Below are 15,843 nucleotides of genomic sequence, written 5' to 3' on the forward strand. Positions count from 1 at the left end.
AGCACTTACTTTTGCGAGCAAGTTTTTTGTGGATGAACCTAGGGACAGCCGGACAATACATTACTGGACGCGCAACTCCGCTGTTCCGGCAACATCAGAAGGGTCAATTGCCAATTTACATTTTTTACGCTTTGCTGCTGGCTTGCTTTCAACTAAAATCCTTAAACCACTTTAAAACCAACTTCACTCTTCTTAGTTAGCCTAACCCATAAAGTGTACAAACACATTTCTAAGATTAGAATTTGGGTGTAAGGGTTTTAATTAGAAATTATCAGACAGTCATTTTTAAGATTACAAATTAGCAGTAAATACTCAAGTGGCCCACGCAACCATTTGTAAACTACATGTGGCCCTTTGGCCAAAAAGGTTGGACATCCCTGGTGTAGAGTGTAGAGGATGAAGATTTGGAATTGTTCTTGTGTACTAGAATGTAGACTGTGTTGTTGTAACGTTATTGACGTTGTTAACGTTATTCTGCATTATTAACAACGTTATTAACGTTATTGAACAATTTGGCTGTTTTTTTACCCAGTTTGGCCTTTTTTTCGACATTGTATGGCTCTTTTTCTTAAACCTGTGTGACAACCCTGGTCACACTCAGAACTCAGACTCACAATTTAGGGTTGCCAGATTGGGCGCTTTTACGCCCAATTGGGCTACTTTTGATTTCTCCGGGCGCCAAAATTCGCGTTGGGCGCGCTTTTTTGGCTGGCGCCCAATTGGGCCACTTTTTTTCTAAATATAATATAACTTTTTATGTAAAAATTGTAGGCTATCACATTTCAGATTTTTACCTAATTCGTAGTAGTTATTTCATTGAGGAGCATTGTTTTTGGAGGCCTCGGTCAAGCAGAGTTACCAATTTGGTAGAAAGATGCCAATTTTCAAAAATGTGCGAGTTTAGGCTTTGATATCTGGCAATCCTGGCAACTTAGGTTGTCCAGAATTCCAGGTTTTCATGAAAATACAGTGGACATCAGTGATCAGTTCAGTTTGTTTTTATTTCTGACCATCACAACGAAAAACAATATATGTTAAACATAGTAGAGGTCTAGAAAAAGGTAGCAGCGACAAAATACGGACGCTATAACGAGCATGATGCCAAAGCAGGACCATCAGTTATGGCATGGTCACAACACCTTAATAAAGTTTTTACAAAAGTAGAAAGATTAGAAAAAAAAGGCTACCGGTAGTAAATTTTTTTTAACAATTTATATGAGTAAAAAAAAAAGGAATAGTTTATACGTTGATCGACCTTGGTGGGTAATCAAAACTGTTGATGGTTTTGAAGGGAACTTTTTGATGCGTTAGCTCATCACGAAAAGCAATTAAACCATTTTTGTGTTTAGGTACCGGTGCTTGTTTGTACTTATTTTAACTAACAGTTGAGTGAATGCATGGTTGCCAATCTGTCTGAAACGTGTGAAGAACTGGAAAAACACTTATAATTTGGGACTGATGATCAAGCGCTCTTGAAGAATTTTGTATAATGGCCTATCTCTTTGCTTGGGCTCTATTTTGGGCTCCATTTTAAAAAACCCCAAAAAATTGGGCTACTTTTGGGCTACTTTTTGCATAAGCTTGGGCTCTTTTTTATATTAACCTCTGGCAACCCTAACTCACATGCGGATTGCGGACCCTGAGGAAAGTGCTTCTCGATTACATAATTATTATATGTATTTTTAAGATTAGCCATCTAGCAGCTGCGTTTTTTTTATATATTTTTTTATATAAAAACGGAGTTTTTCTAAAAAACGTAATTTGAAAACCAAAAAACAAGTCGCATAATTAGCGCAAAAGATAAAACTTACACAAGTTGTGGTAACATTATTGATAAATAACACTGGGCTACAAAAAAAAACGAGTTTGGATTTTGAAGCTGATTTAAGGTAGTTTGGAGTGCTGAATCCCAATGTGAACTCAGATTTCTATCATGACATTAGATGTTTGAGAAATGATGACAAAAATACTATATTGTGGAGGGTCCCACGAATTACCCATAAGCCCCATAAGTCGCGTCAAATTACCCATAAGTCGCGTCGAATTACCCATAAGCCCCATAAGTCGCGTCGAATTACCCATAAGCCCCATAAGTCGCGTCGAATTACCCATAAGCTCCATAAGTCGCGTCGAATTACCCATTAGCCCCGTAAGTCGCGTCGAATTACCCATAAGCCCCATAAGTCGCGTCGAATTACCCATAGGCACCATAAGTAGCATTGAATTACCTAGAAGTAACGTCGAATTACCCATAAGCCTGTATAGTGTAGAGTGTACCGTCAACTGGGGTAACTACGACAATGGGGGTAACAATGACTGCAATAAAATAGGTCTAGGCCTACTACTGCTGCTGTGATTAATATTAATATTGAACATTCTGTAAATATTCTATGTTGAATTTGTACAGCACTGCGTTCTTTTAAAAGGGTGCAAAATAGCATATTTGCATATTCAATGATATGATATTGCAGGGTGCTTGTTTGATTTTCTAATTTCTTGTCTTAAAATACAATTTTTTTTTTTTTAATATTTTTTGTTATCATTGAAGCCCCAGTGAGAGGATTTAATGATAAGCTGTTGCAAAATATTCACATCTCATAGTTACCCCAACATTGAGGTAGCCTAACTATGATAATTTTTTGAAGTTTTAAAAAAATTAAAATTTTTATTTTAGCTGATAGGCAAGACCCTAAATGTCATATATTCAGAAGTTTATGGATTTCCAATCGGTATATAAATTTTTACATCATAAAACATTAAGAATATTATCGTAGTTACCCCATTTGACTGTAGTCTATAGCCGTCTAGAAGCCTAGTAGTCGGCTGCATAGCCGAGTGGTGAGGAGCACTGGCTGGGCGTTCCAAAATATAGTTCGACACCGCTCAAGAGCAGGACACTTGAAGGCATGCCTAAAGGTGGACACGAAGATTGGCTTCGTTGCCTTCCCGTACGCTTATATGTAATCTGCAGTTTGCTGCAGCAGATGGAGTGTTTTGTCCGATAAAACACTTTAACATTGGACAATTTTCCCTATGAACCAGGTAACTGCAGCATAGCAATCGTTCTCGCACTCAGCTAGAGACTTAATTCTTGCTTTGAATTTGATAATTAAAGAAAAAAAAGAATAATGGCAAGGGTGGGAATCAAACCCGCGTCACCAAATTCAATGGCCCTTTGGCTAAACCACTCTGCCACGCAAGCGCTCGTGAAATCTTCGCTTAATTTGGTTTATATGGGTAATGTTTCGAGAACGCTTACAATATTATCAGTTTGGTTTGTTTTTATTTCTGACCATCACAACGAAAAAACAATATACGACAAACTTAGCAGAGATCTATAAAAGGTAGAAGCGACAAAACGCCGACGTTATAACGTGCATGATACCAAAGCAGGACAATCAGTTTAAGTGACACGATCGCAAGTCGCAACAGCGACTTGCAGATTACATATACGCTGACATGAAGGCGTAAGTAATTCCACGTTGCTTATGGGTAATTCGACGCGAGTCGAATTACCCATAAGCCCCATAAGTCTCATCGAATTACCCATAAGCTCCATAAGTCGCCTCGAATTACCCAAATGCTCCATAAGTCGCGTCGAATTACCCATAAGCAACGTGGAACTACCGGTACTTACGCCTCATGTCAGCGTATATGTAATCTGCAGGTTGCTGTTGCGACTTGCGACCGTGTCATGTTAAACTGATTGTCCTGCTTTGGTATCATGCACGTTATAACGTCCGCGTTTTGTCGCTTCTACCTTTTATAGATCTCTGCTAAGTTTGTCGTATATTGTTTTTTCGTTGTGATGGTCAGAAATAAAAACAAACCAAACTGATAATATTGTAAGCGTTCTCGAAACATTACCCATATAAACCAAATTAAGCGAAGATTTCACGAGCGCTTGCGTGGCAGAGTGGTTTAGCCAAAGGGCCATTGAATTTGGTGACGCGGGTTTGATTCCCACCCTTGCCATTATTCTTTTTTTTCTTTAATTATCAAATTCAAAGCAAGAATTAAGTCTCTAGCTGAGTGCGAGAACGATTGCTATGCTGCAGTTACCTGGTTCATAGGGAAAATTGTCCAATGTTAAAGTGTTTTATCGGACAAAACACTCCATCTGCTGCAGCAAACTGCAGATTACATATAAGCGTACGGGAAGGCAACGAAGCCAATCTTCGTGTCCACCTTTAGGCATGCCTTCAAGTGTCCTGCTCTTGAGCGGTGTCGAACTATATTTTGGAACGCCCAGCCAGTGCTCCTCACCACTCGGCTATGCAGCCGACTACTAGGCTTCTAGACGGCTATAGACTACACTCTACACCAGGGGTCACCAACTGGCGGCCCGCGGGCCGAATGCGGCCCGCCACGCTGTATCGCTGCGGCCCGCGAAAGGTATCAGCATACAAGTATAACCAAAAATACTTTTCTTGAGGAGTTAAAGAGGACGAAGGCAAAAAATACTTTCCGGGAAGCATATTTTCGTTTTGCATACGATTCCACTGACCGACCAATCAGATTATAGTTCTCGGTGGGGTTTGCTTAAAGTTATTCCAGTGCGATGTCCAGCCACACTGATCCAGTGGTTGATTAAAACGTCTGTTTTCGAATTTCGAATTTGTCTGTGAGCATAAGGTTGCTTATTTGAAGTTTGCAAATGTCATGTAAACACTAATGTGTGTTTCACCGTTATTGTGTTTCACGAGCAGTGTTCTCTTTATGCAAGTTTTTGTTGGCAAAATAGGTCGGTGTGCCAACTCAATTTATAATAAATTGGCAAAATATTATATATAAATTTAAAGACTTTTTCTGATTGTATTATGAAAATATTTAGCTTAGTAGGCCTACTGCAAAATGTTTTTTTTTAAAGAAATATGGAACGCTTCACGATTTTGCGTGTCATCCTTGCGCAGGGGCCGTGCTAATTTTCTCTGTATCGTTCCAATTTTAGTATATGTACTGCCGAAGCAAGTCCTGCAAAATGTTGTTAATCAACAATTCTTGCCATGCTGATAAGCACCGCAAGTGACAGTTGTCTAATAGTCAAAGAAAGACGGTTTTGTAGACTCTCACAAAAAGGATAAAAACCAACTCATTGCTTTTTTAGACGGAAGACTGTTCATGAATTACGATAGAATTACGATTTTTCGGTGATTTCCACAAGCGTTTGTTTCATGGTGCCTGGTTTCTTTTTTCCTGTTATTAGAACCTATTTTTACCCACTTGTTGCCATGGTTACAATCAGGTGTTGCCAGAGTTAGGATTAATGCTAAGAAGGGTTAAGCCAAGGTGAGTGTTAGAGTTAGGAATAAGGTTAGGGTTTTGATCTTTGCGCAGGACTAAAAAAAGAATTCGAAAATACAAGTTTGTGTTTTCAACAGCCTTAAACCTTTCTCAAATTAGGGCAGAATTCCTTGTCTGGCAACGCTATTGAGGCTCACAAGCTTGAAAAAAAAACTTGCTGAAACTTTTATGACTTTGTTGCTGCTCTGTTTTTTATGTTTATCTCTATCTTTTATCGGACAAAGTCTTCAAAAGATCAATTAATTGTCATCTGACATAATTAGAGTTGCTGCCATAATTTTCGCACAAAATTCCATACGGTATTTTGACATATTTCCATTTTTGCCTACATCCTTTTGCTCCTCTTGGTCTACAATTTATCTAGGCCTGCACAAGGTTACTACCCAGTGTCAAGCATATAGGCCTATCCACTCATAATTTTGGGTGCTGGTTTAGGATCGGCCGCCCCGGTCAGTGACATCATAAGATTATGTGACGTCATGCAAAAAATTGCAACTACTTTAGCTAGCAATCTTTGTACCTGTGCCATTTTAGTTTATGAGTTGAAACAAACATTAGCCTGTTTATTTTGAAATTTGTGTTTCGGGTTATTTCACTAAATATTCGAGGTTAGGGAAATCACTATATACCTTAGCTTCCATTTAAGCAGAAAAGCTTTGAATTTTACGTTGCTTCAACGATTGATGACATTGAATAAGTGCAACAAAGGTGAGTTCTTCTCTAAGAATGGAGTACCTACTTCTACACTAATCAGCGCAGTTTAATTCAAGTCTTAAGTCACAATGTCTGGCTTTGATCTCCGAGTAGTATTGATAAGATAAGGTTGGTTACAAAATTAGATTATATATAATAATACGTGTAGGCTAAGTTTTGGTATTACAGTAAGAAAGAAAAGGCCCAGGGAAAATTCTATAAGTGAAAATAAATATGAATGAACCTACTTGCTCTTCATTACTTTCGCTCACATGACACGCAAAAACAAACCTAAGGAAAAAAGCCTAGTGAACGTTTGACTCTCCAAGCGCAGGTCGTTGGTCTGATGAAAACCTTTCAGAGTGACTGCGCTGAAATTTTGTAAAGTCTTTCAAACCGTGGATATAGTTCAAGATAAAGCAATTAAGCATGATGATCGACGTTAAAACTGGTCGCCTTGAAACTAGATTTGTCCGCCGAGATAGCTGGACAGTGGACATGTTTGTTCACTGTCAACAAAATCGAATTTCAAGGCCTGCAACCTATTTCGACAGTATTTCGTTCCCTGAAAAGATAAAAAAAAATTTTGAAATGTTTGCGGTAACTCCGATCAGCGACTTTGGCTCTGTTGTATTTTTTCTCGATCTTTTCAGGGTACAAAGTGTTCAGGTGACGAAATAGGTTGCACCCGAAAATTTCTAACCCTAACCTAATTCCTAAGCCTGGGTTAGAAATAGAAACATTTCTAACCCCAACCTTCAATAAGGAATAAGGATGCAACCTATTATTTCTCCCCCTGAAAAGATTGAGAACAATTTTGAAATGTTTGCAGCAACTCCAATCGGCGATTTCGGCTCTGTTGTATTTTTTTCTCAATCTTTTCAGGTTGCACCCGAATAGAATAATGGTAGGTTACTGATATATTGTTTTGTCAGTTTAGCAAAATAGTTTTTAAAATAATGATTAAGAGAAATGTTTCAATGCGTTGGGTATTCCAATGGCATTTGCACAATCAAAAAAGGTTACAGCATGATCAAAATCACACCCAAACTAATGCACAGAAACATCGAAATCAGAAAGAATATCGAAGGTTATTAAGAAAACAGGATATTGACCATAACATCAAGTTAGCAATGGTAAGTCCAATTGAATCGTTTTGATGTTCTTGCCTGTTCAGGCTTTGACCTTCATGCTAATTGTGATTTTTTCAATATATATATAATATATATATATATATAAAAAAACAATGAAAATATATATAATATATATAATAATACCTTGTTTTATTTATTTTTATTTTGTTTGCATTTATTCCTCTAAATACATACAGCACTGAATTATACTGTACAACTGTAAAACCATCATCAACAGTTCAACACGTTTTGCAAAGAATGCAGGTCAATAGTGAAATGAGACTGCATAATTGTAACCTACTGATTGTCTTTTGAATATAACTTTATAAATTCGACTGGTTTTCAGAATGTACCAGAAGATGCAAAGCTTGCACATTCTGTGATGAAAAAGTTGAATGTTTTAAGGAATTTGTAACAGTTGGTGAATGGTGATTAATTGGTAGCTCATTTTCATAGTATATATACATGCAATGCTGATTGCTGATGTTGCTACACAAAACTTGCACATTATGTTTGTACTTGTACATTTTGTGTAAAGTTTTCACACAATTATACAAATTACAGCAATTAGGTTCATTTAAATAGGCATAACATTTTTTCTATTTATGTGGGTTTTCCAACAAACTGATATATATGCGATAAATAAACCAATGTTTTTTTAACAAATGATTGGATCTGATTTGCATTTTGCATGTTTTGTAATTTTCCAAAATCCAATTATATGTCCATTCGTTGTTTATCTGCAAGACATGGTATTTTGGAAGCCATTTCTGTTATTTTTCTAAGCTAATAGTAATATGATATAGAGACAAAGCCTTTAGCTTAAACTGTATATAATACTACTTACAATATAGGTCTACATTTACATTTTTTATGTTCAGAATACACTGCCAAAATTTTCTAAGCAAGCTTTTGTATTTGATGAAGAAGAATATAAAGGAACAACAGATCCAAATCATATAAAAGGTTTAGTCTAAAGTAGTGTAGCCTATTATTAGTGGCTTAACCTCTTTGGGACAGATGATGGATTGATGGTAGTACAGTATCCTATATGTACGACATACGTGACAAAACAATTTTGCTACAAGACACACGATGTATAATTGTATATATAATGTATATATATATATATATATATATAGTATTTGAGTACCAGTATAGGTTGAGATTTTTGCAAGCGATTTTCACCTCAAAAAGACAGGTTCGGCTAATACACCGGACAAGCTATTGTCTCCGGTTCGGCAGCCTTCAAAATTAACGCTTTTGCCGATGTAGATTACGAATTGTGGAATGGCATCGGCCGAAGTAATAGTTTTGAATACATTTATTTGCAGTGATTCAAACTTAATTTTCCAATGTAATGATTTCTTGTCAATTCTAAACTTTATATAATATATATACTAGGGTGCGTCGTGTGCCCCAATGTTCATATTTTTTGTATTATTTTTTTTTAATGGTGAGGTTTCACTGAAACAACAATAATATGAAGTTTCAGCAAAAAATATTAATGTTTAGGTGCTCCACATTGCAGTTAAAAATACAGGAATTTCGACCCCCATACTCCATAAATACCTTGTTTTAACATAACACTGGTCTACACGATTTTTGCTCTATGAACTTTGAAAACTGATTTAGAGTAATTTTGGGGTGCTGAATCCGAATCTGCCCTCAGATTTATCCTATCACGTCAGGTATGTGAGATATGATGACAGCAAATTGTTACTTTTGTCAAAAGTGGAAGATTTGACGTTGCGTTTATTGCACATACATATTTTGCTATATGCAGAAATCCAGGCCATGTCGTGCATAAGTAGCTGAAATACACCAAATATAATTTTGATACCAATTTGTTTTCTAAGCAACATTATTAACCATGCAGTAATAACAATCTAAAAGGGAGGCTAAAAGTATAACTGACCCCCCCCCCCCCCCCCCGTCAAAGGTTTGCATAAAACCACAAAGGATTAAGTAGGCCTGTGGCAATGCTTGTACAGTAACCTTACTTAGGCTGTTTTGGTCTGTCTAACACTAACCATTCGTTATAGCACTGCATTATGTTGGTGGTGAACGCAATGCCAAATCTTCCACTTTTGACAAAAGTAACCATTTGTTGTTATCATATAGTCTCACAAACCTGACGTGATCTGAGGTTAGATTCGGATTCAGCACCGCAAAATTACTCTAAATCAGTCTTCAAAGTTCATGGAGCAAAAAATAATTCTTTTTTTGTTTACCAGTGTAATATATGGATTATGCCTGCATTGTGCTTGGGCATGTTGAATGTTGATGAAGGCTTGCAGTTTTTGTCAGTCGGGAAATTATGTCGTTCAAGGTGGCTAACACTTGCTTGTAGGCTACTTCGTAAATACACTCATACAATCAACCCTTCCAAAAGTTTCATGAACTTGTCTGAGTAGGCTACTGCATCAAGGTTTGCTTCCCACCTTGGTTTGAAATAAAACACCACAATTCATTATTTGATGGGTCAAAAAACTTCTTCAACATGTTGCAAAGAAATCTTCCCAAACCAAGAAGTAAAAGATTTCCAAGAAGGTTTTGGAATGCAATGCATTATTCGCTCACTCTGAAAATGTCATTGTTGGAATGCTAGGTGATGAAGACTGCCAAGTTAGAAGAGCAGCAGGCCAACAAATCTATTCCTTAGGTGCACAAGCACAGGAAAAGCAAAGCAAGAATCATGTTGGCTCCTCACAAAAAGCAGAAGATGAAAATCGAAAGCTGAGAAAGGAAATTGCACCAGCCGCGCCACCTGCAATATGCAGATTTCTTGTGCCACAGCTTAATACTAAAGCAAAATCATACCACCAACTTGTGAAGCTTGGCACAGTTCATAAGTCTGAGCCACCTATCATGAGATCGCTAGCAGATCAACAGCTTGACAATGTCATCGACGAACCTCTGCGGCTGGATTATCCTTGCCACAACCAAGCAGTGGAGTGTCACGTTAAGCTAGTGACTGTTAAAGCAAGCTTATATGCTGTAGGTTTTGAAAGAAGGGATGGACTGATTCGTCAGAAGGTGCAATCTCGTCAACTTATGAAAGAATTCAACAGCAAGAAGGAATTCCCACTAGATTGACATGTTCACCTTTTTGTGCTGGTTGCTAAAATCTCAATGTAGTACAGGTAGTCTAGCACATGCAGCAGTATGGAGTATATCAATCTGTGTGCTGGTATTTCCTTGACAATGATTTCATGGCAGAGCACAGTCTACCCATCACCAATTATGTCTACTAATTACAGTATTTGTTTTATGCACCTACACTTTGAACAGTCCAGTTAGTAACCCCCAGGTCGTGCAGTAAAGTTGTTACTTGCTACTGTGTGTGTACATGACACGAGCACTATATTGTTTCCAGTCACACTACTGTACCGGTAGACCACTGCCTACATGCTCTCGATTAACCCTTGTATTCTCTACATCATGTGTAGTGTGTACCGTATATTATGCATACCATGCTGTATATTTATTGCAAATGCAATAAGCAAAAGTATCCAAGTCATCTGTGACCTGCATCAACATATGCAGTACAGCATGTGCATTTACCCATTACCTTGTGCCTGCGCTACCGTTTTGTCCAAAACATTGTCAAATATACGCTTTTTGTCATAACTTTTTTTCTAGTGAAATTAAGGCAAAAAATCCTCATAGAGCAGATAGAAACATTATGATTCAGCATCATTTGATACCAAACTCATGTTCCTAGCACCAGCAGTTCCAAAGTTACATCCGATTTGAGAATTTTGGGGGGTATTCCCCCATAAAATGGGGGTTAGAACGGCCAATATGTGGTACAACTCCCTGAAACCAGTTTTGTTATTTTTAGCCAATTTGTCAGTGGTCTAAACCCCCCTTTTTTTTAATTAAAAAAAAAAATTTTTTCAATCCACCCTATTGTCAAGCCAACAAGGGGATACAGGCAATTGAGATGTGGAGCACCTAAACCTTAACCAAATTTTTTGAAATTTTGTAATTTTGCTTTTTTAGTCAAGCCTCACCCACAAAAAAAAAAATTTTGTTTTCAACCATTTTTTAAATTTTTGGGGGCACACGACACACCCTAACATAGGCGCCTAACGCGTGGGGGCCCGGCCCCCACGCATATTTCTCCGTGGGGGCAAATTTTATGCTGTATTGATACATAAAACAATAGATAAACTAGCGATCGGCAGCAGGAAAACATTTTTTAAATGCAAACCGCAACAGCTTCGCGATAAATAATCACCAGAACGAGCAGCTATGCTACAATCCCACACCAGACAACAAAATCTGTCATTTTACATTGATTTAACGTCTGCAGACGCACCCAAAAACAAAACAATTTGCTACGTAGACACGGAGCGTGCGTTTAGCTTTATGCACTTACAAACAGACTTGATGCGTTGCTCGATGTCGCTTTCGAAAGTCGAAACCTCTGCAGTGAATCGCTCGCTGTGAAAATGAACTTGAAGTCTCTGCCCGAGGTAACCACTAACATTAACCAACGCAACAAGGGCTGGTACAAACCGCATTGCGCACACACGGCCGTTGCCATAGAAACCCGATCAAAGGCAGGAATATGTGCATCTTTTGTTTCATCTACAACACGAAAACCGGCGTTTTACAGCGAATTGAAAGCAGATCAGTCATAAGTTGCGACATTGTAGTGAAAAGGGAGAAATGTCAAGTGGAAAACTTAATCAAACGTCTCTCCGTAACTATTTTCAAGGGCTGTTTACGGATGTCAGCAACTTCTAAATTTATTCAAGGTGACGTGCTGTCATAGGCGTAGCCAGGGGGGGCAAAAGGCGCCATGGCCCCCCCCAAATTTTCAAAGCTTGCATTCCGAAGTTGAGCCCTTTGTTGAAAATGTAATAAAATTTGTAGAAATTTATAACGTTTTCCAAGACATCTGGCTATTACACCCCAAGGACTTGTTTTAGACACACAGAAAGACACCAATAAATTTTGCAAATTGTAAATCGCGCAAAATTTACTCGATTTACGTTTCTTTGAACTAATTTGTGGAAGCAATTTCAGAATGGCTTACTCTGTTGGGTTTTTGTGTAGCTGAGTTTTTGGTGTTCTCTAATGTTAGCCGTAGATTTTGCCCGTTCGTGTGTAAGAGCTACCTTTAATAAGTTAATAGCTGTTTATCTGCTAATAAATTTTATACTAATATTATCCTAAAAGTGTTTCCAGAAAGCGCTATAATCCATTATTTGAGTGTAATTTTGCAAAAATTTTCCGGGGGAGCATGCCCCCGGACCCCCCTAGAATACGCATGCCTTCGGCATGCTCTAACCCCCACCAGTTTCATTGCTTCCCATTGCTCAACCCACCAGGATACGCCACTGCACATCAGGTGGCGATGTCTTAAATCAAACACTTTGTCGTTCTCTTCAATGCATCAAATATTTGGCCCCCCCCCAAATTTTTGTCCTGGCTACGCCACTGCGTGCTGTTGAATTGAAGTAAACATGAATGATTTTACTTTCAACAGGTATATTTTCAAGCGCATGATCAAGTTAGTATTTGCATTCCATTTTCAAAACATTGTCATTCCATTAATACAGTATACCTTTTACTAAACCTTTTCGTCTCGTGTTTCATGCTAATAAATCTAGTTCGTTGCTGAACTTTATGTTGTGCTTAGCTTAAAGAGTCGCAGTCCATCAACCGCTAGCAGACGCATGGCATGTGTTTGCTTAACCGAAGTGATCGAGTTTTGTTTATAATAATTAACGATAGGTCGAACGTAGCGATAACTCCGAGTGTGGCAATAAAAGCAATCCTAGTGTGACGGCATAATTACGTCATCGATCTGCGTGACATTTTGCTGAATTTACGTTGCTGCTGATGAAACACGCTTTCGCCCCCACGGTCAAAAAAATAGTTAGGCGCCTATGCACCCTAATATATACACTTGGCAATATGCAAAGCTCACGAGACAAAACAGCAAAAAGATCTGTTTTAAGCGATCAGTTTTGTTTTATTTTTTTGTGTAGGATATATATAATCGTTCTTATTACGTACCTAACATTCCATGATCGTTGAAGTCGATGTCAAGCCTTAGCAGATGCATAAAATAATGACGTCAGGTTGGCTAGGTGATAATAGCGGTAAGAGACGTCGTTAACTTGTTAATGCAGGCTATATCTGCGACCAAGACCATTAAATGCAGGAAGGCCAAGTGCTAATTTTCATGTGTTAATGAGCGGATTTCAATTCGTGTGTGTCTGATAACAAAACAATGTGTTCTGTTGAATCATCATTGATCTCACAGCGGGAAGACCTTGTTAAATAGCGCGATCCGTCTGATTTAGCTGGTTTGCCGTGAATAGTGTTATGTGACTATTCCAGGAGCGAAAGTTAGTCTATGCTCTACTTTGAAATTTCCTCATCGTATGTCAATGCCAATACTTAGATGAACCATCAAATGGTAGTGTTGGGAATAAGCTATTCGACATATATATACATGAGAGAAGGAAATATCACCGTTTTTCAGCTCAAAAGTAGAGGTTCGACAATCGACATACACGAAATCGACCTATACGCGAGTATAATTATATGGTGGCATTTTGACCATTGATAAAAGGACTGTTTCCGTTTATATATGCATAGCTTTTAGCAGTTTTCATATTTGCAACATTATTAAGTTGTACACTGGGGAAACCAATGAACAGAAGATCAATTCAGAAACAATGTAATTTTTTGCATCTGGTTACTTTAGGCTCAGCTATCGAGAAAGTGTACTTTTGAACATGGTAATTTCTCTTTCCATCTCTATACCATATACCGCATATATACATTTTATGCTAAAAAAAGAACTTATGAATAAAATAGAATCAGTCTTTTCTGATGTCACTACAGGTGAATTCTACTGCATTTAAAAGTGACGTACTTGGCATCGATGTTTATTGTGCTCCATATCATATATATTCTAGCAGATAAATCGTAATTTACATTGAATTTTATGATGGGTTCAGATACTTCCTTTCCTCTGCCAAACAAATACAGTCCTAAGTTTGTTGAAGCGCACTGGTACAAGTGGTGGGAACAGCAAGGATATTTTACTCCTGAAAAATTAAAGAAAAAAAGTCAATCTAAGCTAGCTCATCCATCCACATTTAGCTTGGTAATACCACCTCCAAACGTGACAGGAAAATTGCATATAGGACATGCTTTAACTGTAGCACTTGAAGACTCTCTGGTTAGGTGGTAAGTCATGTTAAAGGACAATAGTTTTAATGTTATTGCAAAGAAATTAGGTGTCAAGAGTGTTTGTGTTTTTATTTTGAAGTGACCAGACCTTATCTCAATGACTAACAGTTTCTTAGCAAAAATGTAACAAGTGGTGAGCCTCAAGTATTTTTTTTACTATTTACATACCTTAATAAACAGTGATAAGCTTGAATTTCTTCAATCTTGTTTGTTGATTCATACACACTGTGTGATCAACTGATCATGTCAGATTTCAGTGGTCAGTCTCACTCGTTTTTTGTCGCTTTCTCAGGAAGACTATGTTGGGTCATGATGTTGTGTGGATACCAGGTAGCGACCATGCTGGGATAGCCACTCAGGTAATGGTTGAGAAATTTATTGAGAAGCAATATGGTGAAACCAGGCAGGATCTTGGACCTGAAAAGTTTAAAGAAGCTGTCTGGGAATGGAAGCAAAGGTAGAACCGACTTTTTGTAATTTGTGTTTTAAGTTACTACCATATGTTTTGTTGTAAGCAATGCTTGAAGACTTTCTATAAAGAATATATTTTAATAAAAGGAAAGCTTTTGGAAGTACAGTATATATATAATACTTGTCGCCAATTCTGTTTTCTGTAATCATCACTGAGTTTTGTTTTGTAATGTGCACTGTGCAGGTTTTGTGGAGCAGTTTTTCCCTCGTATGCCCCACTCCAGTATATTTGTGCGTTTTAGTAACCTATTCTTTATTATTTATTTAACCCTACCTGGTATTCGTCTCAAAGACGCGCGAAAAGCACGAGACGTGACCATTTGGCCACGCCCTGATTATTGGTTTATAACTCAGCCGCTAAATATCGCACATTTGTGAAAATCGGCATGCACATAGTCAAATGCTTTTATTTTATATTTTAATTATTTGTTTTCAAAACAAATGTTTAGTTTGTGCATTCTGAAAACATATGTTGCAAAAAAGCTCTAAAAACGCAAATTTTGCTGGCATTTAGGCATTTTATGTCCGATTTTGTTCGTTCGAATTTTAATTTTAATGATTTGTGAACATTCAACAACAATATTTTGAAACTAATTATTTTTTCCTGCAATAAATGCAGTATTTTTCATATTCATACTACATCAAGCGGTTTTGAGGTTATTGTGATGAATTGCTTCTCCGCAGGTGGTCATGGCTGCTTAGCATCGCAGTATCTCTCATGACAAATCAAGATGAATGAAAGCATAAAATAGTTGTAGCGATCCCAGCCAGCAAATCATTTTTTTCACATTGATTCAACGTTGGCAGATTGAATTTCTGGTTGAAATAACTCTAGTTTATTACACAAAATTTCTGAACAACCTGTGACAAAATGCTTATTGTGAACCACATAGTGTTCCAAAAATAACCAAATTAGGTTTAAACGATGCTCAAATGATAAAAAGTAAAAGTCAAGAAATATCAGCGTTTTAGAAAAATTCCTTCTATATAAAATTTCAAAACTAGTGAAGGGCGTGGC

The 15,843-nt window shown here is 37.5% G+C and overlaps 1 protein-coding gene and 1 non-coding gene across 2 annotated transcripts in view; one reads left to right on the forward strand and one right to left on the reverse strand.

Annotated features, from left to right (window-relative positions):
- Positions 1–4,868: 4,868 nt before the first annotated feature.
- LOC145765777 (U6 spliceosomal RNA) lies at positions 4,869–4,975 on the reverse strand. Its single transcript, XR_014288650.1, has one exon. It is a non-coding gene; the product is annotated as a U6 spliceosomal RNA (small nuclear RNA).
- A 1,928-nt stretch (positions 4,976–6,903) lies between these two features.
- LOC145764651 (valine--tRNA ligase-like) overlaps positions 6,904–15,843 on the forward strand; it is a 32,668-nt gene continuing 23,728 nt past the window's right edge. The window contains exons 1-4 of the mRNA XM_082576293.1: positions 6,904–7,133; positions 8,012–8,096; positions 14,120–14,351; positions 14,647–14,811. Of these exons, the coding sequence (XP_082432419.1) occupies positions 6,957–7,133; positions 8,012–8,096; positions 14,120–14,351; positions 14,647–14,811 (659 nt within the window). The 5' untranslated portion in view covers positions 6,904–6,956. The remainder of the gene's footprint in view (positions 7,134–8,011; positions 8,097–14,119; positions 14,352–14,646; positions 14,812–15,843) is intronic.

Source organism: Aplidium turbinatum, chromosome 2 (assembly GCF_918807975.1).
Source record: "Aplidium turbinatum chromosome 2, kaAplTurb1.1, whole genome shotgun sequence".
Lineage (NCBI taxonomy): Eukaryota > Metazoa > Chordata > Ascidiacea > Aplousobranchia > Polyclinidae > Aplidium > Aplidium turbinatum.